The sequence below is a fragment of the Kryptolebias marmoratus genome, linkage group LG3 (genome assembly GCF_001649575.2).
Source record: "Kryptolebias marmoratus isolate JLee-2015 linkage group LG3, ASM164957v2, whole genome shotgun sequence".
NCBI classification, from domain to species: Eukaryota; Metazoa; Chordata; class Actinopteri; order Cyprinodontiformes; family Rivulidae; genus Kryptolebias; species Kryptolebias marmoratus.
In genome coordinates this window covers 19,643,362-19,659,910 of record NC_051432.1, presented here as the reverse complement: position 1 = coordinate 19,659,910, position 16,549 = coordinate 19,643,362, and the positions used below count along the sequence as shown (strand labels likewise).

The window sequence follows — 16,549 nt, the reverse complement described above, 5'->3', positions numbered from 1 at the left end:
ACTTTCATAGCAGATCTGTGGGTTTGAAAAGCAGATTGAAAAAAAAGGAAAATTAAATGCTGCTGAGAGGTGAGGAGTGAAGATGGTGCTAGAGGACTTAATCTTAAAAAGTAAAAGTGAAAAACTAAAAACATCTGATTAACTAAAAATAGAATGAAAAAAAAAAGGTTATAGAGACTTAGGTTTACCGTTTAGGCTCAATTTCAAACTATGTAAGTTTAAGTTTCTCCTTTTTTCAGCTTGTTTTTTTAACTGGTCAGTCTTGCTTGTTAAACAACTGTTCAAGGTTAAGATCTTAATTTCAAGAGCTTGCCAAAAAAGAGGCATTCAATCAACTAATCAATAAGTATTGAAAGACAACATTAAAGACATCGAAATTCAGCTGGCCACTCAGTCGATGCACCTAAACTTCCATGCTGGTGTAATTTTCCATTACACTGTACAGTGATAATGGCTTTTTTATTATTATAGATGGTACCTCAAAAATGATATTGATGGCTTTTTTTAATGTAATGGAACAGTATAGCAGAACATTTTTACTCTCCGCGGCTCTTTTCAGCGTAATTTTCCACTAAAGACAGCTCGCTCCGAAATAAGGCTGGGTTTACACAGAAACACCTTCCCTGTGTGCTGATGTGTTTGTATAAGTGAAGAGAAATTCAGAAGAATCTGGAGTTCTTGCTGCACTGAATGCGTTTGTAACAAGCTTTATATACAGAAAGGTTTGTAAATGTGATCATAACGAGTTTGTTGCTACAGACTATAACTCCATCCAGCAGAGAAAGTTTACCTGATAAATTCATACCCAGTTTATATGTATGCATCTGTATTTTTTGCCATACACAAAATGTGTCTGTGTACACAGATGAGACATTACTTGAGGTTTGTGGCAAACTGTTTTTTTCGAAACACGATCAAAACAAGAACGGAGTGAGTGCTCGCAGGTGATGATTCTCCCTGATCAATCAGCAATCTGCTTTGTTTACAGACCCGGTGTGGTATCAGTTTTTGTTTGGAGCCTCGGCTGTGTGTTGCTAAAACAAATGTATCAGGATCAAGTATTTGGTACTGTCTGCTATGAAAAAACCATAAACTGCAGAGTCATGCTTCACATAATATAAAAAAGCCACAACCCATAGTCAAATTAAGCCACATGTTTACCATTTTAATTGTTATTTTTGTAAATTGAGCCAAAACACAGAGACACTGTCACTTTCTGAACAAAACAAACATACACAAAGAAATTAACTTGTTATTAGATTAATACTAATTAATTATTAATAAATAGGATGATTTTAACTGCTGGATTAACTTTAAGATACCTCAAGAAAGAACTTGCTTGTCTCGTTTTTAATCAACAGTCGCAAGAATAAACAGGATTTATACCCTAATAGGGTAAAACCGTTCTTTTTTATGTGTGTGTGTGTGTGTGTGTGTGTATATGTGCTTTTTTTTAACACCCTCCATTTTTTCCCCTCATCTTCCAATGCCCATCTGTTTAATCACCTTAATTATGAGTGTTGAATTAAAAGTAATATTTTGCCTGCAGCTTTATTTTATTTGGTCAGTTTGTGTTGGCATTGAATTTGGCTCTCACAGCCATCTAGAATCCCCGATTCAATTTCTGTTTTTCAGTGTCTTTCATTCCAGCAGTCCCATTCCTAATTAAACTCTCTGCAGTTCTAAGCAACTATAGAGGTAGTGGAAACAAACAAACAAACAAACAAACAAAATAATCACTTTTTTGTTGCAATTATGAGAACATAACAGTTTATTTATCTCCAGCTGATGCAAAGATTGTATTTAAATACAAATATGAAGATGTCTCAGTTTTCCTTTTGGTACCCATATCAACTGCATCTAGATTTTAAAAAAATCTCTTCTTGGGATTCACTTAGAAGTTACAAGATATAGCAGTTAAAACATTTCACGACAAAACCGGAATGAGCATTGAATTTTGAACGTCTAAATAATCATTAAAGTCTAAAAAAATTGAATAGTTACTGTGGCTACGGTTGTCTTTTTGCTACATGGTAGTGATGTGCTGCCAAACTTTGATCACAAGGTGGAGGTAATACACCAAGTTGTTTTTTACAGGCAGATGTAGTTTTTATTGCATAACACCTGCGCCCTAACAAAGTAATCTTACTGGTGCTTCTGTCATAGCTTTATTAGGAAAAAAATAATCAGGCAGAAACTACGGCCATGGGTGAGCTACACCTTCACTGCCAGGACACATGCGCAACAAAGGCACATGTGCAACAAACAAACATGCATACCTGCGATTTTTGATACTTGTTTAAGTTTCCAATGGCAGAACTTAAACAAGTACACTCACCACAGATCTTCATCCACAACATATATGAACATTCCCATTTTTTTAACTAAAAATGTTAATCTTAGCAGTTGCTAGTATTAGCTCTTGTTAACATAAAAATGATAAATTAATGTTCCTATTATTGTTACCTCCTGCCAAATATGTTCAGAAGTTCTACGTTCAAAGGTTAAAGCTTGGAACTCCACACTGCCCAGATTTGGATTGATAAATTTCCCCGGATGGAAGGTGAAACATCTTCATCTACAGAATTAAAGTCCAGCTGCTTTGTTTTTTTTTTACATTTTTTTTTTTCTGGATGTGTTTCATAAGAGCTTAGTTTAGGCCAGCACATAAAGACTGTTATGCTAAAGCCTCCTGAGCTATATTAATTAGCAATGGATGAGTAAAGGACAAAATAAGCCCTGCATTGTAAAAAGCATAAATAGCTGACACTTGTTTGTTTTTATAATGCTATTGTCTGTGTTGTATGCGAGTGTTTGCGATGGTATTATTTAAAAAAATAATTTGAAAAACTGTCATTGCTTTTTGAATAGTAATGTTGCTTCATATGCTTATCCTAAATACGAAATGAGACAATACAATACGTCACCAGTCTGAAAACCACCACTAATTTGGATCTTCTGTCTGCTTGTAGCAGAAGTCCAACATGTTGACCCCTCCGCAGTGGAAAATTTTAGCTTAACGATAACTATAAAAGCAGAAAATGAAAACAGAAGGCATTGAGTTGAAGGAAGAAGATTGCGACTGGATCCTTTATCAAAATAATTGTTCAAAAATCAAAACGTCTCCTCAAACACATAATTACAATAATTTGTGTGGAAGCTTTAAAATGAGAAATGGTGCAGGAGGACAAATGAAGTGTTTTTTTTGTTGAAAATCCTTATGAAAGCAATGATATTTTTCATATTTCACGTTATAAATGAAGCCAACATGAACATTTAAGGTAGTAAGTCAACAAAGGGATTTTTGTTGTAAAACACCACATAGTAGCTTCATTTTGTTTTCCTCAACGCCCTAACAAGGCTCCCACATAGGATGCAGAAGACCTTGTGCTTGTAATGGGGAAACGATGCAGAGGAGAGGGAGGACAAAGCAAACAGCTCCAAGTTTGTCAACAGTTGCTAGGCGACCAAAAGATATCCAGGAATTAGCTAGTTTTTTTTTTTGTTGTTTTTTTTTTTTTTCCAGCTGCAGTCTTGGAAGCAGGATGCATCTTCCATGCTGTCAGAAAAAAAAGGCATTAGTTTTACCCATGAGGATGAGACGAGGAAGATGAGCAGCAGTTAAGAGGAGATTGGCTCAGAATATTCTGAAGGCAAGAAAGGACTCTGCTAAGGTTAAATTCTCCTCAGTTTTTATTTTCTTTGTGAAGTACAGTGGCTCTCCACTGCGACCAGTTTAGCATGTCTGCACAGCACAAGCACGAAGGATAGAAAGGATGTCTCAAAACGTTTAAAGCTCAAAACTGTCCAACTCAATAAAAATCAGTAATTAAAAAAATAAGTTGTTTGATTTGAAAGACAGAATTACTAGAAATAAACTATATATTATATCTATATTCACTGTCATTACAAAGTGTACAGTCACCATCAACCATCTGTTTTTTTTTTTTTTTTTTTTGGGGGGGGGTTGTATGTATTTATCCAATATTCTTTTCCTTACATAAAGGTCATACAGAGTCCCCCACAAAGGCTGCGCTCAGCATTAAAATCACTTTGGTTGCTCTCTGTTTGTCTCTCTTAATCTGAAGCCTGCTTATCTCTCACACACATGCCATTTCACTGTGAATCTGATCAAATCAAAGCTGCTGCATTATCACTATTTTCATGTTTGTTCTGCTTATTTTCCTGTTATTTTTGCCTTTAACACAAGTGTTTCACGTAAACTTGACTCAACCTTCCAGGGGTTGAGTCAAGTAAAGAGGTTTTAGTAAAATTTCCTATGAATTTATTTGTATACAGGAAATAAAACATTATACTTCATCTTTTAGCATAGCTAGGACACTGATCAAGTTTACCTGTAGGAAGTGTTGAGATAAAGGAAAAGGTTTTGTGTTTTAAAACACATTATTGTCACATCAAAGCAGGAGTTCTTGGCATTTCTTGTACATCATCGATTTATTTGCCTTTTTTTTGTCTAGAAACCAATCATTAAATAATTAATCTTGTGACCACTTGAAAACAGAAATTGCAGACACAGTTTCACAGCTTTAGTCAAACTATAATCTTCTCCTATAACCCATCAAGTTGTTTTAGTGCCTTAACATGACCGAACAGTAATTAAGAACGGGGAACTCACAAAAACTGGAAGTGCGGTGTCAAGCAGTAAATCTAACAGCAAATACTGTGTCTTATAGTATGAATGAGTTAAAAAAAAAATGCACACAACACAACATGTACACTTGAGCCTTCTTGGGACCAAACCTTCCGTTGCTGCTAATGAAGCCAGAATTCTGATTCACAAATTATTTAGGCAGCATGCTCATATGAGTCACACGTTTCCTTGGGATAATTACACTTCCCAGAATTAGCGTGATAAGAATTAGTCATTTTTCCTCGAGGCTGCATGCATGTTGCAGATTTGTGTGTGCGTTTCTCCACGCACACACAAATAAAACAAACAAACAAGCAAACAAAAAGAAAACTAATTTGTTGAATCAACTTCCAGAGGCAGGCATAGTTGGCGCACACAGATTTCAAAACAAAAGACTGCTAAGCCAGTTCTTACACCTACGAATCTAAAAATACATTACAACACTTCTTTTACACATAGCCTGGTGAAAGATTGTTTTAGTTTCACTCCAGATTGTGCAGAAGCATTTTCAGTTCTGCACAAGTGAAACATTTTCATTTTATCCGTTTCTGCTTAACAAAGCGTGCATACACAAACGACTGCAAGTCAAAGATGATCAAAAATACAAGACTGTGATAGATAAAACCATTAAAGTCAATCATTAGAGACAGACATGAGGGAGTAATTCAGTTTTTTTTAAAGCTACAAGATAAAAGAACTCACTCAGAGTGTGTTTATACAAATCACTTTGTATGATTAGTAGGTCAACACACTCTTTATGTGCAGTCGCAGTGACTGATATCTCGCAATCTGCAGCTCCTTGTGTTACCTCATTTGTATTTGTGTCTCCAGGTGAATTTGTTATGTGTGACTGTGCCTCTTCTGTCAGCATGCTGTCCTTCTGAGGATGAGGGAGTAATGTCAGTCTTAGTGCGTGTGCTGATTTGATTGTTTGGGAACACTTTTATCCGATGACTCCCACTGAAATCTGGTTGTTCCACAACAAACCAAACTGATTACATTGATTCTTGTATTCCCAGACAATTTGACTCATGACTGTCTTTAGAGAATGTTCACTGTGTGGGGCTCATCTGCCTTAGTAGCGATATGAGTTTTGTAGCTCTTTGAGTTACCTTGGTTTAGAGAAACCAAGCTTAATTTAGACCAGAACGATAAGATAAAGGGCAGTCTGAGTGGGGCCAAAACCAAAGTGGATTGGTACCATCATGAAACAACTCCAGTCTCAAAAAAGTCAAACTGGCTTAAGCAAATGCTATTTTATAAACCTTCACACAACTGTTAATTTTACAATACATAGTTTTTCCAGCAGAACTATTATCTGCATCAAAAGTGCTACAGCTAGCTGATGCTAATTAAACTACTCCTCATAACGGCACTGAGCCAAGAACTGCCTGCCAAAAAAGTATTTTTACTGGACACTTTCAGTGTGTGAATGTGTGCATATGCACAGCCATTTCTCCTTCTGCTACTGCTGTAAAAATTGACACTAAAGTAGCAATACATAATGTATTACTAAGTGGTTTTAACAGACACTTTTCTTCATCCAAGAAATCCTCTTATCTTCCTGCCCTGGCATGAGCAAGATTCAATTTGTGTTTTTCCTTAACTTAAGTAGCAAAATCAAGATAAAAAAAAGGTACTTTCTTCTATCCCTGTTTATTATTCTGTGTGCTCCTAATCCTCAACTCTCAATTTCATGTGAAGGTCAACCTTGAAAAAGAGATTCAAGGCCCCGTTGGGGTTAACCTGTTGGGATGACAGAGAAACGGAATTAAAGCGGATGAATTATAATTCTTACCACAGTGCCACTCCCGTTCCTCTTCTTCATTTGTTATCCCCTCTGCCATTCTTACTGTTCATTTCTTTCTGTATCTCATAAGCTTCCTCTTTTTTTTTCTGCCTCTCTCCTGAGCAGGGCAGGGCTCCCACAGAGGGCTGTTACTTCCACACAGCATACCTGCAGAGTAGATATGTGGGAGAGATTCTTTCATGGGTTATGAAATAATTAAGACTCAATGGTATAGCAGAAATTTTTCAGCACATAAACTGTACAACCAAGCTCAAAAACTGTAAAGTTATTTTCGCTGTTGCAACATACAGTATATTTTTGGATTTAATACATTACCTGCCACACTGAAAAAATCCCAATAACATATGCCTGTATGCAAGTGTGTGACTATAGGGACAACATGCAAGTATAAATATCCGAGAATTGGCCTAAGACTCAATATAAAAAAAGCAGGGCAGTGGTACTGGGGAGACAATTTGCCACTAAATTGTTAAAAAAAATAGTTGTTTTTGTGCTGTTAGTTGGCACTTTGTAATTATATTTGCCTCCTCTGCATCAGGCTGGCGACTACAATCAGAGCCTAATACCTGAACACAGTGGTACTGTATCAGATCACAATATTTGGTCTTTTGAGATGATCATTGTGTCAGATTGGATGATTACAATCTCAGATTTTGCTGCGACTTGGTAGAGAGTCATCAAAACCTGCACACAAAAAATTGGACTATTTCTCAAAATAGTTTTATGATTAAGCTACAAAAAAAGAGGAACTCTAAGATATCACACACTTGATGTAAAATTTGGCAGGTGGAGAAGGTATTTCATGTTGGAATGATGGCGTTTTAGCTGTTTTAATCAAACCATAACAAAATATGTGTTATCTCATGGAATATTGTGAGATGTCATGCTCAGTGTTGTGAATGACTCTCAGCTACTAATACTACAAATTTTAGCCTAATATCTATGAAACTGACTGAGATATAGCCATTCTTGAGTATGTTATTATTGAGTTGGATTAACTCTAGAAGGTAAAAAGTTATAGGTGTACATTAAATGATTACTTTCTGAAAGTTTCATTCATTTCTCATCAGGGGTTAAATTTGAAACAAACATATTGTACAATTTGTTTATGCTCAAATTATGTGTTGGGGCTCAGTCTCAGTTACTATGACACCAGATAAGTCAAAATATGTAGAACAGAGTTATAGCCATTTGCACATTTTTTAAGGTCACTTTGGCAGTGGTTAATAATTAAAACTCAATGTTTATTTACTTCTTCATCTACTCCTTTATGAACGACCACATGAAGCACCACGCCAAGTACCTGAACGCCTGAACTGCCGCCACTCTCAGAAATGCTTTGTACTTCCAAAATTCTGATGTTGACCACTTGTGACATTGATAAGGAAGCATAAATCTCAGTCTAATATTTCAGCAGTTAACAATCAAGTTGCTTTATAGGAAAACCAAAGAGTTTTATGTGAGTGAAGGGATCTTGAACAACTCTTAAAAAAAACTAAAACAAGTAAACTCGTAACCTTTCACAAAATTACAAAATAAAAAAGTTTTTTCATTTTTTTTTAATCTTTTTTTGGAAAAGCAAACAACCTCTTGGTCTGACTCCTAGTTTTTTTTTTTCCTGAAATATCAGTGGCATACACCTGATATTACTGATATAATTCATTGCAACTTTCCTGCCTTTCTACCTGGAAGCTTCAGCAGTCCCCTGACGCTCCGATTCTTTAACAGCTTGTACTGTAACAGCCTTCACAGAACATAGCGTTTTGCTGAAAACACTCACTATCCAAAATCTTCCTTTGTGGTCAGCTTTCCCAGTGGGAGTGTGTCTGAGAGACAACAACAGATGTTACATGCTTTCTAAACAAAAGGAAAAAAAAGAGTTTTGAGTACAAGAAAGCAACATGAGTTGAGTTGAGAAAGAGGGAGCTTATACAAAGCAATAGCAAACTGTGCTGTTTCGTACCATTTATAAGCACTGACTGATAACACTGCCGCATACATAAAATACTCCATCTAATAATTACAAAGTGTTAAAAATTTATAAACACATAAGAATAGTGCTGGGAGTTTGGGACTGAGAAATGGCCCAAAATGTACGGAGAAAAAAAATAATTTTTTTATTAATTTGTGCAAAACAAAGCAGGCATGAGAAGAGAATAAACTATTTTCTCGGGACTTGAATCAACAATGCAGCAACTTCATAAAAACTGAAACAACAACAAGAGAGAAAAGTGAGAAAATGTATTAAAAAAAAAGCAACAGCTTTAAAAGTTAAGTAGTCTGGGACTCACAGATAGAGCTAAAAAAAAGAAAGTGTGAGCTTTGCTTCTCGTGTTTCTGTACAACCTGGCAGGGATTAATGACTGGACGGCTGGCTGTCTGCTTGGTCCACATATTGACTTGATGTGTGGTTAGGTATTTGAGTTTTTCACTGTTGGGCCTGCTGACTCGGTTGATTTGGCTGAATGACAAAATATAAAGCAGGCTAGCTTTTTTTAATTTTTCCTTTCTGACTCAGAATGTGAAGCAGTGGTTGAATACTTGACTGGTTTACTCGGCAAACAAGGGAAAATAAAGTTAGAAATGGGTTCTGCACATTTATTTTATTTTTTATCTTTCACTCTTACTTAGTTCTTTATCCAGTTAGGGGTAGCTATGTTAATCTTGTTTTCTGTCTAGTTTCTGAAGATGCTGTACTGACCAGCCTTCTGCTCTCTTAAAATGTGATCCCATTTTTACTTTATTTTTAACATAAGACCAGTTGAAACAGTCTATTTCTACATTTTTCTCCAAATGTGAATCCCAATATTGTGTTCCTTTCCTCCACACTCTCATGCACACAGTGCAGAAAATACAATTATCATTCATAATACAACATTACTACACTGCCTCTTCATTTTTGGGTCTCATTTTAAACTCCCCTTGGAAACTTAATCAACTCATTCCAGTTTTCTACTAGATTGTGCTGTCAGTCAGACCCAGACTATCTGTGCTGTGAATAAAAATGATGAATAGCTTTTAGTTAATATGGATTTTTTTAATAGGGTGGCTGTGTTTCTACTGTTGACAAAATGAAAAAGAGACATTACCATTTAAAACAAGTTATGGATAATTCAGCATTCAAAGTTTATATTTTGCCTATCACTTTTTCCTTTAAAAATGTGTTTTTTTTTGTCATAAGTTAAGTCCAGTAATATCCATGCATTTCATTCTCACTCTGTCATAAGCACTGAACAATCTGCCCAATCTGTCACTGGGCTGGGACGTTTAGTCTATCAGTTGTGTTTATATTCACATTCAGAGACAATTTAGAATTAACCATCAGTCTAAAATGCATGCCATAGTGAGGGGAACCAAACACCATCCCACCTGCAGGGTCAAATCTATAACCATCTAACCCTGCTGTGACTCCCCAGCATCACTGAATATCCCCAAAACACATCATTATTATGTTTTTTGTAGCTTTTCATCAGATGCATAAGCCCATTTTAGTCCTCATTTTGTCTATTTCATTTGCTTGTAAAGTAGCATAATTAGTTTAATTGGTGATGTTCATCAGACACATCAGTTTGATTAAATCACAGCCATCCGAGTTGAAACGAAAGAGAACTTTTTTTTTTTTAAGAAAAGGAAAGCACACAGAGAAATAGAACAGTTCTTTTTTTTTTGGATTCCTCCCAAAATCAAACCCAAGGGATGGATATGATAAGAGCGGCGAGGTGGGGATGTGATGGGACACAAAAACGGAGTCAGGTTGTGTTTTGGTGAAAAGAGCATTTTCTTTTGTGGTTTTTATCTGAAAGGCAGCAGAGATAAGCAGGCTTAAAACAATGCAGATAGAGGAAAGAGATGGACAGAAAGGAGAAGAAATAAGGAAACAGGCTGTCAGATAAAAGGAAATACAGAAGCAGACAGCCTGAGTGAGTGACAGGAGGCTGACCTAAGTGATAAGACAGACCACATTGGTGTGGTCAGGATTATTACAGCATAAAATAAAAATGAACATACTGTTATGATCTAAGCTGTTGTGACTGGATAGTGTTGTAAACAACTAGCTTTCCAATGGGTAGTGACTGACTTGTCTTTTATGTATTTTGGGCATTGTAAATACCACTGCAATGATGTCAGCTGCACTCTGGAATAGTTTTTTCTGGAGTTTATATTCAAACTTTTTTTTTCTCTTTTTTTGTGGTCTTCAAATTTTTCTTTAAAAATGAAAATGTGCCATTTTAAAAGTGGACCTCAAATGATACTTCATTTCATAATAAACTAAAAGTTTCCCCAAAAACAAAGAAGAGGAAGAAAAACATTGAGATGCAAAATGATGTTACTGCTTAAGACCAGTCTTGAAGGTGTCTTCAAGAAAAAGCAAGAGTCAGAATTATTTTTTTTTAAAAAAAGAGAAATGAAACTGATTAAAATCCAATCTGTCATTTGATAATATATTTTCAAGATGTTATCAACAACATTAATTCATGTTTATAGTCACAGACATGTTGTCCTTGTCTTCTGACCAAATCAGTAAATTTAGTCAGCTTTAAAGCTGAATACATGATAAATAAAAGTCAAAGCTTAGTTTAACGGCAAGTAAAACTCTAATTGGCCCTATGATGCTAAAGCTCAGTTTATATCATTTGTTGTTTTAATTCCCCATACATACAGTAGATGTAGCAGGAATCTACAGTGAGTTTGGAGATCTGTTGTTCATGAACTAAATTCACAACAATACTTTAATAGGCAGATTCAGAAAGAAAAAAGGAACAATTTAAAATATAAATATATGCAGTGTATATAATTCTTTAAATGCATAAATCATTATTTAAATGTGTAAATGTGCAGATAAGTCTTTAAATAATGTCTAATTTAATGTAAAAACATCAATAAATAATAGCCGTTTCAACTAAATATTTAATGGCTGAAGTGCATCATAAACAATAAGTGTCCCTGCAGCTCGCTGTAAGACCCTAACGTCTGATTGGTTACCCTGCAGCGTCAAGACAGGCGATTCCTCAATAACAGACAGTTGAAAGTTACAAAAATGGACAAACTGGTCATTTTAGGAGCACTCCTAACTGACTCTTCAGTGTAAAGCAAGGACGGTTGAGAAAAAATGTCAAAGCCTGTCAGGAGCTTCAAGGAGAAGTTGTGACTGACTGAAGAAGCTCTGAGGAGAGTTCTGCCGGCGCTGCCACCCCTCTCACAGCAGATACCTGTTGCTCAAGTGTTTTGCTTTCTGCGCCGACATTGTTTTGACCAGCCAAAATAATTTAGTCTGAAAGTATTTCATCAAGTATCTCCACAGAGATAAAGAATATTCATCAAAATTATATATTTTTAAACAAATCTTATCCTCAAACTGCAAATGACACACTTAAATTACAAACTCCTTAAATTATATTTGCATTGATTTCCTTTTATATTTATCTAATGATATACTGAAACGGTCATTATTTGATTAACTTGATTATGAACTACTGGCTTTTTATAGTTTTAGGCATGGTACAACAGAGGTTTGCTGAGTGCATTGAAACATAGTGTAGAGGACTATTAACGATGGGTCACGTTAACTTAATTGTCCAAAGTTGGCTTATATAATTGCTGGCTTTCAAGAGGACAAATTAAATATGGCTGAGCACCAAATTTGGATTCTTCTTTTGAATTTTATCAAGTTGCTTTCATTCTTGTCTGAGATAGTTTTTACCTGGGAGGGAGACAAAACTTTGGAAACAAATTAAAAGAGTGGGTGCTGTTGTGATGAGATACATAATATTTTACGCTGGATTAGAGCCTAATCCACGGTTAATCCCTTGAGAAAGGTAAATAGCTAAATGTCAGCTAGTATCCTGTTAAACATGCAAATTACAGCAGCCCTTCTGTGTGTTTCACTTAACCCATCTCCCTGTTTCCACATTCTATTACAGAAGTGATTAAATTTTCATTGTTTTGTTATATACTTCATACCTCAAACCTAAAATAACAGGACTCGAATTTAAGTTGTCAAAACCTGTAAAATTGACAAAAATACCAAAATAAAACTGTTGCTTTCATCGTGTTTGCAATTTACATATTTATTGCTGCATCGTGTACTAATGAATATGAATGAAGGAGCTGCAGTTTCTTCACAGATTGTTAATGAATAGGAATAATTGCAGATCATAAGAAAGTCTGTCTATATTCAACAAGTCAAAGCACACTTCTCTGGTCTTTAATAAAAAAATAAGACATTTTGTTAGCAGTAAAGGGTTTTCTTACTGTGCTGCATTACCTTAAGGGTGTAAGGTGTGTTATAAAAATAGGCAGATTTGGACCAGTGAGGGTAGTTTCTCACTGAGCTATGACTGCAAAGGACTAATTGTTGACTCAAAATTGCAAGAAAATATGCAAATTTCGAGCTGCTGTCTAACTGAATCTTGAGTATTTCATGTCTTTTTTTTGTTGCACAGCTTGTGAATCTATATTTTAGGCCATCTTCATTTTTTTGTTGCCCAATTCCCCACATCAAACCCACCTCAGCCCACTTTGCACCCACCTTGGCAACCGCCCCCACCTTTTTGATTTAATCTACCAGAGTACACTTAAAATAAAGATAAACAGACTTTGATTTGATTTCTTTAAAGTAATTATTATCTACCTGAAACATGGTTGCACCTGGACATTCAGGGCCGTAGCCTCAGACATTTTAATGTCACAGGGAAATCTTGCATGCAGGTGCCAAAAAACAGCTCTAGAAACTAAGTTGAGACAGTTTTAAGAAGGATTTGAGAGGCCTGCAACAACGCTGCAACAAGGAAAAAATTGTTGCTCAAACCTTTTGTATATATTCAAAATTCAGTCAACTAGACTGTAAGCCTCTACGACTCGCATGAGCATTTCAAGACATTTTGGAGACTTCCTCATAAACATATTGCAAATTAGTTGCAAACAGTCACAGCCTAGTTAAAGTCTACCCTAACTGTACTGTAAATAATATTATTTCTCCCTTTTTCTCTCTCTTTTTGTATAGAAAAACAACCTTGCTCTGAGTGTGGCTCCTTCCCAATCAGTTTTATCAAGACACATCCTTGTCAGAGGCCATGACTTCCTGCTGGGGCAATCACCTTCAAATCCCTTTGACGTGAAACACCTAAAATGGGGACAAGACCACCTACCGTGCTCTAATTATCAAGAAAAACCCTTCCCGTTCAACTTTTTTTCCACTTGCAATTGCCCCTAACCTGCAGTCCTTCCAGATTTGTATTTGACCTGCTCCTCTCTACATTTATCCAGTCAGTCCACCGAGGCGACATCAAACACTCCTAAATCAAACCATGGCTAGCAGACCATGTTCCCTCTTCCTGTCTCCCTCTCTATTTCTTTCCGTCCTCCTTCCTGCACTGTTGCTCCTCCGCCTGCCTGGAACTGTGAAAGGGGAATGCTGGCTGATAGAAGGGGACAAAGGTTACGTTTGGTTAGCTATATGCAGTCAGAACCAGCCTCCATACGAGACCATTCCCCAGCACATCAACAGCACGGTCAGTGTGAGCCTATCTATCAGGCTTTCATCAACATTTTTTTTTTACTTTTACATCCACCTATTAAACTGTGTGCCTTCATGCATTTTAAGCTGTGATAGTGTCGTCTCAACAGCAGATGTGATTATTTGTCACTTTGCCTGTTGCACAGCTACAATAACATTAAACATTTGCTCACATAATGATCAAAAAAATCTATATACAACTTTTAAATACACATTTGCTGCTTTGTTAAAGTTCACCACTTGAAATTTTTGAATTAAATGCATGCTCCAAAAATGAACAGGTTCACTCTGACTTATTACTTTTTAATAAGATAAACTCTTTTTAAAAGATTGTTAAATGATGGTAGACAACATAAGTCATTTGCAATATCTCTGCAACCTTATTTACAAATGTTTTTATCTGTGTTTGCATATTGTAATTTAATGTGCCCAAAATACCAAATATTGCGCTCATTTGGGTTTTTTTTTTGTGTTGTTGTTTGTTTTTTTTAAATGTCAGAAAGCCAAGAAATCTGAAATTGTGCTTAAAATACAGAAGTTTGAAATGATACATTGTCTGAAAATTTTCTACAAGCTTCTTCTGGGAAATGCTGGAAAATGTTCCCTCGTAGCACATGTAGAAATGTGCAGCTGCTTCCAAACAGGCTGAAATCCAATATTTATCAGTTGAATAACTGATAAAACTCAATAGGCAGCAAAATTCTATTCAGCCTACAAAGCAATATTTGTGTGGTGCTTTTGGCAGAGAATATAGTTACTTATTAATTTGCAATGTTGTACTATACAAAGTGAAAGTTATACATTTATTGTTTCCCTTAGGTTCACGATCTAAGGCTGAATGAGAACAAACTCAAGGCGGTGCTCTTTACCTCCATGTACCGCTTTACAAATCTTACTGATCTCAATCTAACCAAGAATGAGATCAGCTACATTGAGGATGGGGCCTTTGCTGGACAGGCAAACCTACAGGTCAGTAAAGGACAGCAGAACTTTGATTTTGCGAATTGGTATGTCTCTTTCCTAAAAAATTATTTTGCAGCACTATGTTTTGTTATATGTACTTGTTTATAGTTCTTTTAAATTGCTGTAAAAATGTCAATTTTAGCAAAACACATTTTTAACAGAGATACATTCGTTCAAACATTTTGTTTTTGCTTTTTGTTTGGCTTGTTTGGTTTAGTTTTTTTTTTAAACTTATTTAAAATAAAATGCTTAATTAGAATTAAGTGTCACTAAACAACTTTTAATTGTTTGTTTTACTTAAATCTTCATTTGGATAAAATCTGTGATGATGGCCATAGAAACAACATAATTATTGCCCCAGAGTGTGTCTAGTGTAATGAAGCATTCCTTTATCCATTTTATTTCCTTCTTTACTTACTTCCTATTGTAATTTGCATTTTTGCTTACTTATTTAGCATTTAAATTCTGGTCGCATAATTCAGTTCAAAATCTGGAAATTTAAAAATGCAGTGAATTCCACCAAATGATAATTACCTTTGTTGTGCTGTTTTATTAAAATATTTATTTTTTCTCAGGTTCTTCAACTAGGCTACAACAAACTGACCAACTTGACTGAGGGTATGTTGAGAGGTCTGGGCCGAATGCAGTGCCTGTTTTTGCAGCACAACCTCATTGAGGTCATTGCCACCAATGCCTTCTGGGAGTGCCCCAGTCTTAGCAGCCTGGATTTATCTTCCAACAAGTTGGCCAGTCTTGATCCATCTACCTTCACTGTTCTTAACAGGCTGATGGTTTGTGAACTTGTAGGAAACCCTTTCCACTGTGGCTGCGAGCTCTACAGCTTTTTGACTTGGCTAGAAGAGTTTAATAATATCACCCATACCTATGACCGCCTCCAGTGTGAAACCCCTCTAAAAATGATGGGATACCCACTCCTAAGCCCACTGCCTGGACATGGGAGAAATGCTCGTCACATTCTTTTGACTTCCTGTCGTGATGGTGTAATTATTCCAGGGATGACCCCACAAATGCCAGATTCAGATGGCTCAGGTATGGGTTCGGATCCAGACATAGGTCTGTACCCCCAGCCAACCATTTCATCTACAGCTGATCCCAACTATACCAGTCAGATTTCTATGAAGCTTGAAACGGTCTCCCTTTACACTGCTTTTCTAATTGTGCAGATTCCTAATCCATATAGTAAGATGTACGTCCTCTCCCAGTACAACCAAACGGTTCCTACAGACATCCAGCCAATTAACAACAAAAAGGAAGAAATTAAATTGGAGAAACTAAAGCCTCACACAAACTACACTTTTTGTGTGGTTTCTGTTAGTAAATCTCAGCGCTACAACCATACCTGTTTGTTTTTTACTACACGGGCTATGGGGCCAGAGGATCACCGTGCCAATCCATCCACAACTACCCACTACATTATGACTATCCTGGGATGTCTTTTTGGTATGGTCATTGTGCTTGGATTTGTCTACTACTGTCTCAGACGGCGACGCATACAGGAGGAGAAAGAAAAAACTATCAGTGTGAAGAAAACAATTCTGGAAATGAGGTGGGAGAGTGTTTTTAATGTTTGTGAATGCATTTGCTGTGG

General features: G+C 36.2%; 1 protein-coding gene across 1 annotated transcript in view; it reads left to right on the top strand.

Moving 5' to 3' along the window:
• LOC108231834 (protein phosphatase 1 regulatory subunit 29) overlaps positions 1-16,549 on the top strand; it is a 152,291-nt gene that overhangs the window by 130,034 nt on the left and 5,708 nt on the right. The window contains exons 4-6 of the mRNA XM_017409193.3: positions 13,465-13,972; positions 14,797-14,946; positions 15,516-16,507. Of these exons, the coding sequence (XP_017264682.1) occupies positions 13,769-13,972; positions 14,797-14,946; positions 15,516-16,507 (1,346 nt within the window). The 5' untranslated portion in view covers positions 13,465-13,768. The remainder of the gene's footprint in view (positions 1-13,464; positions 13,973-14,796; positions 14,947-15,515; positions 16,508-16,549) is intronic.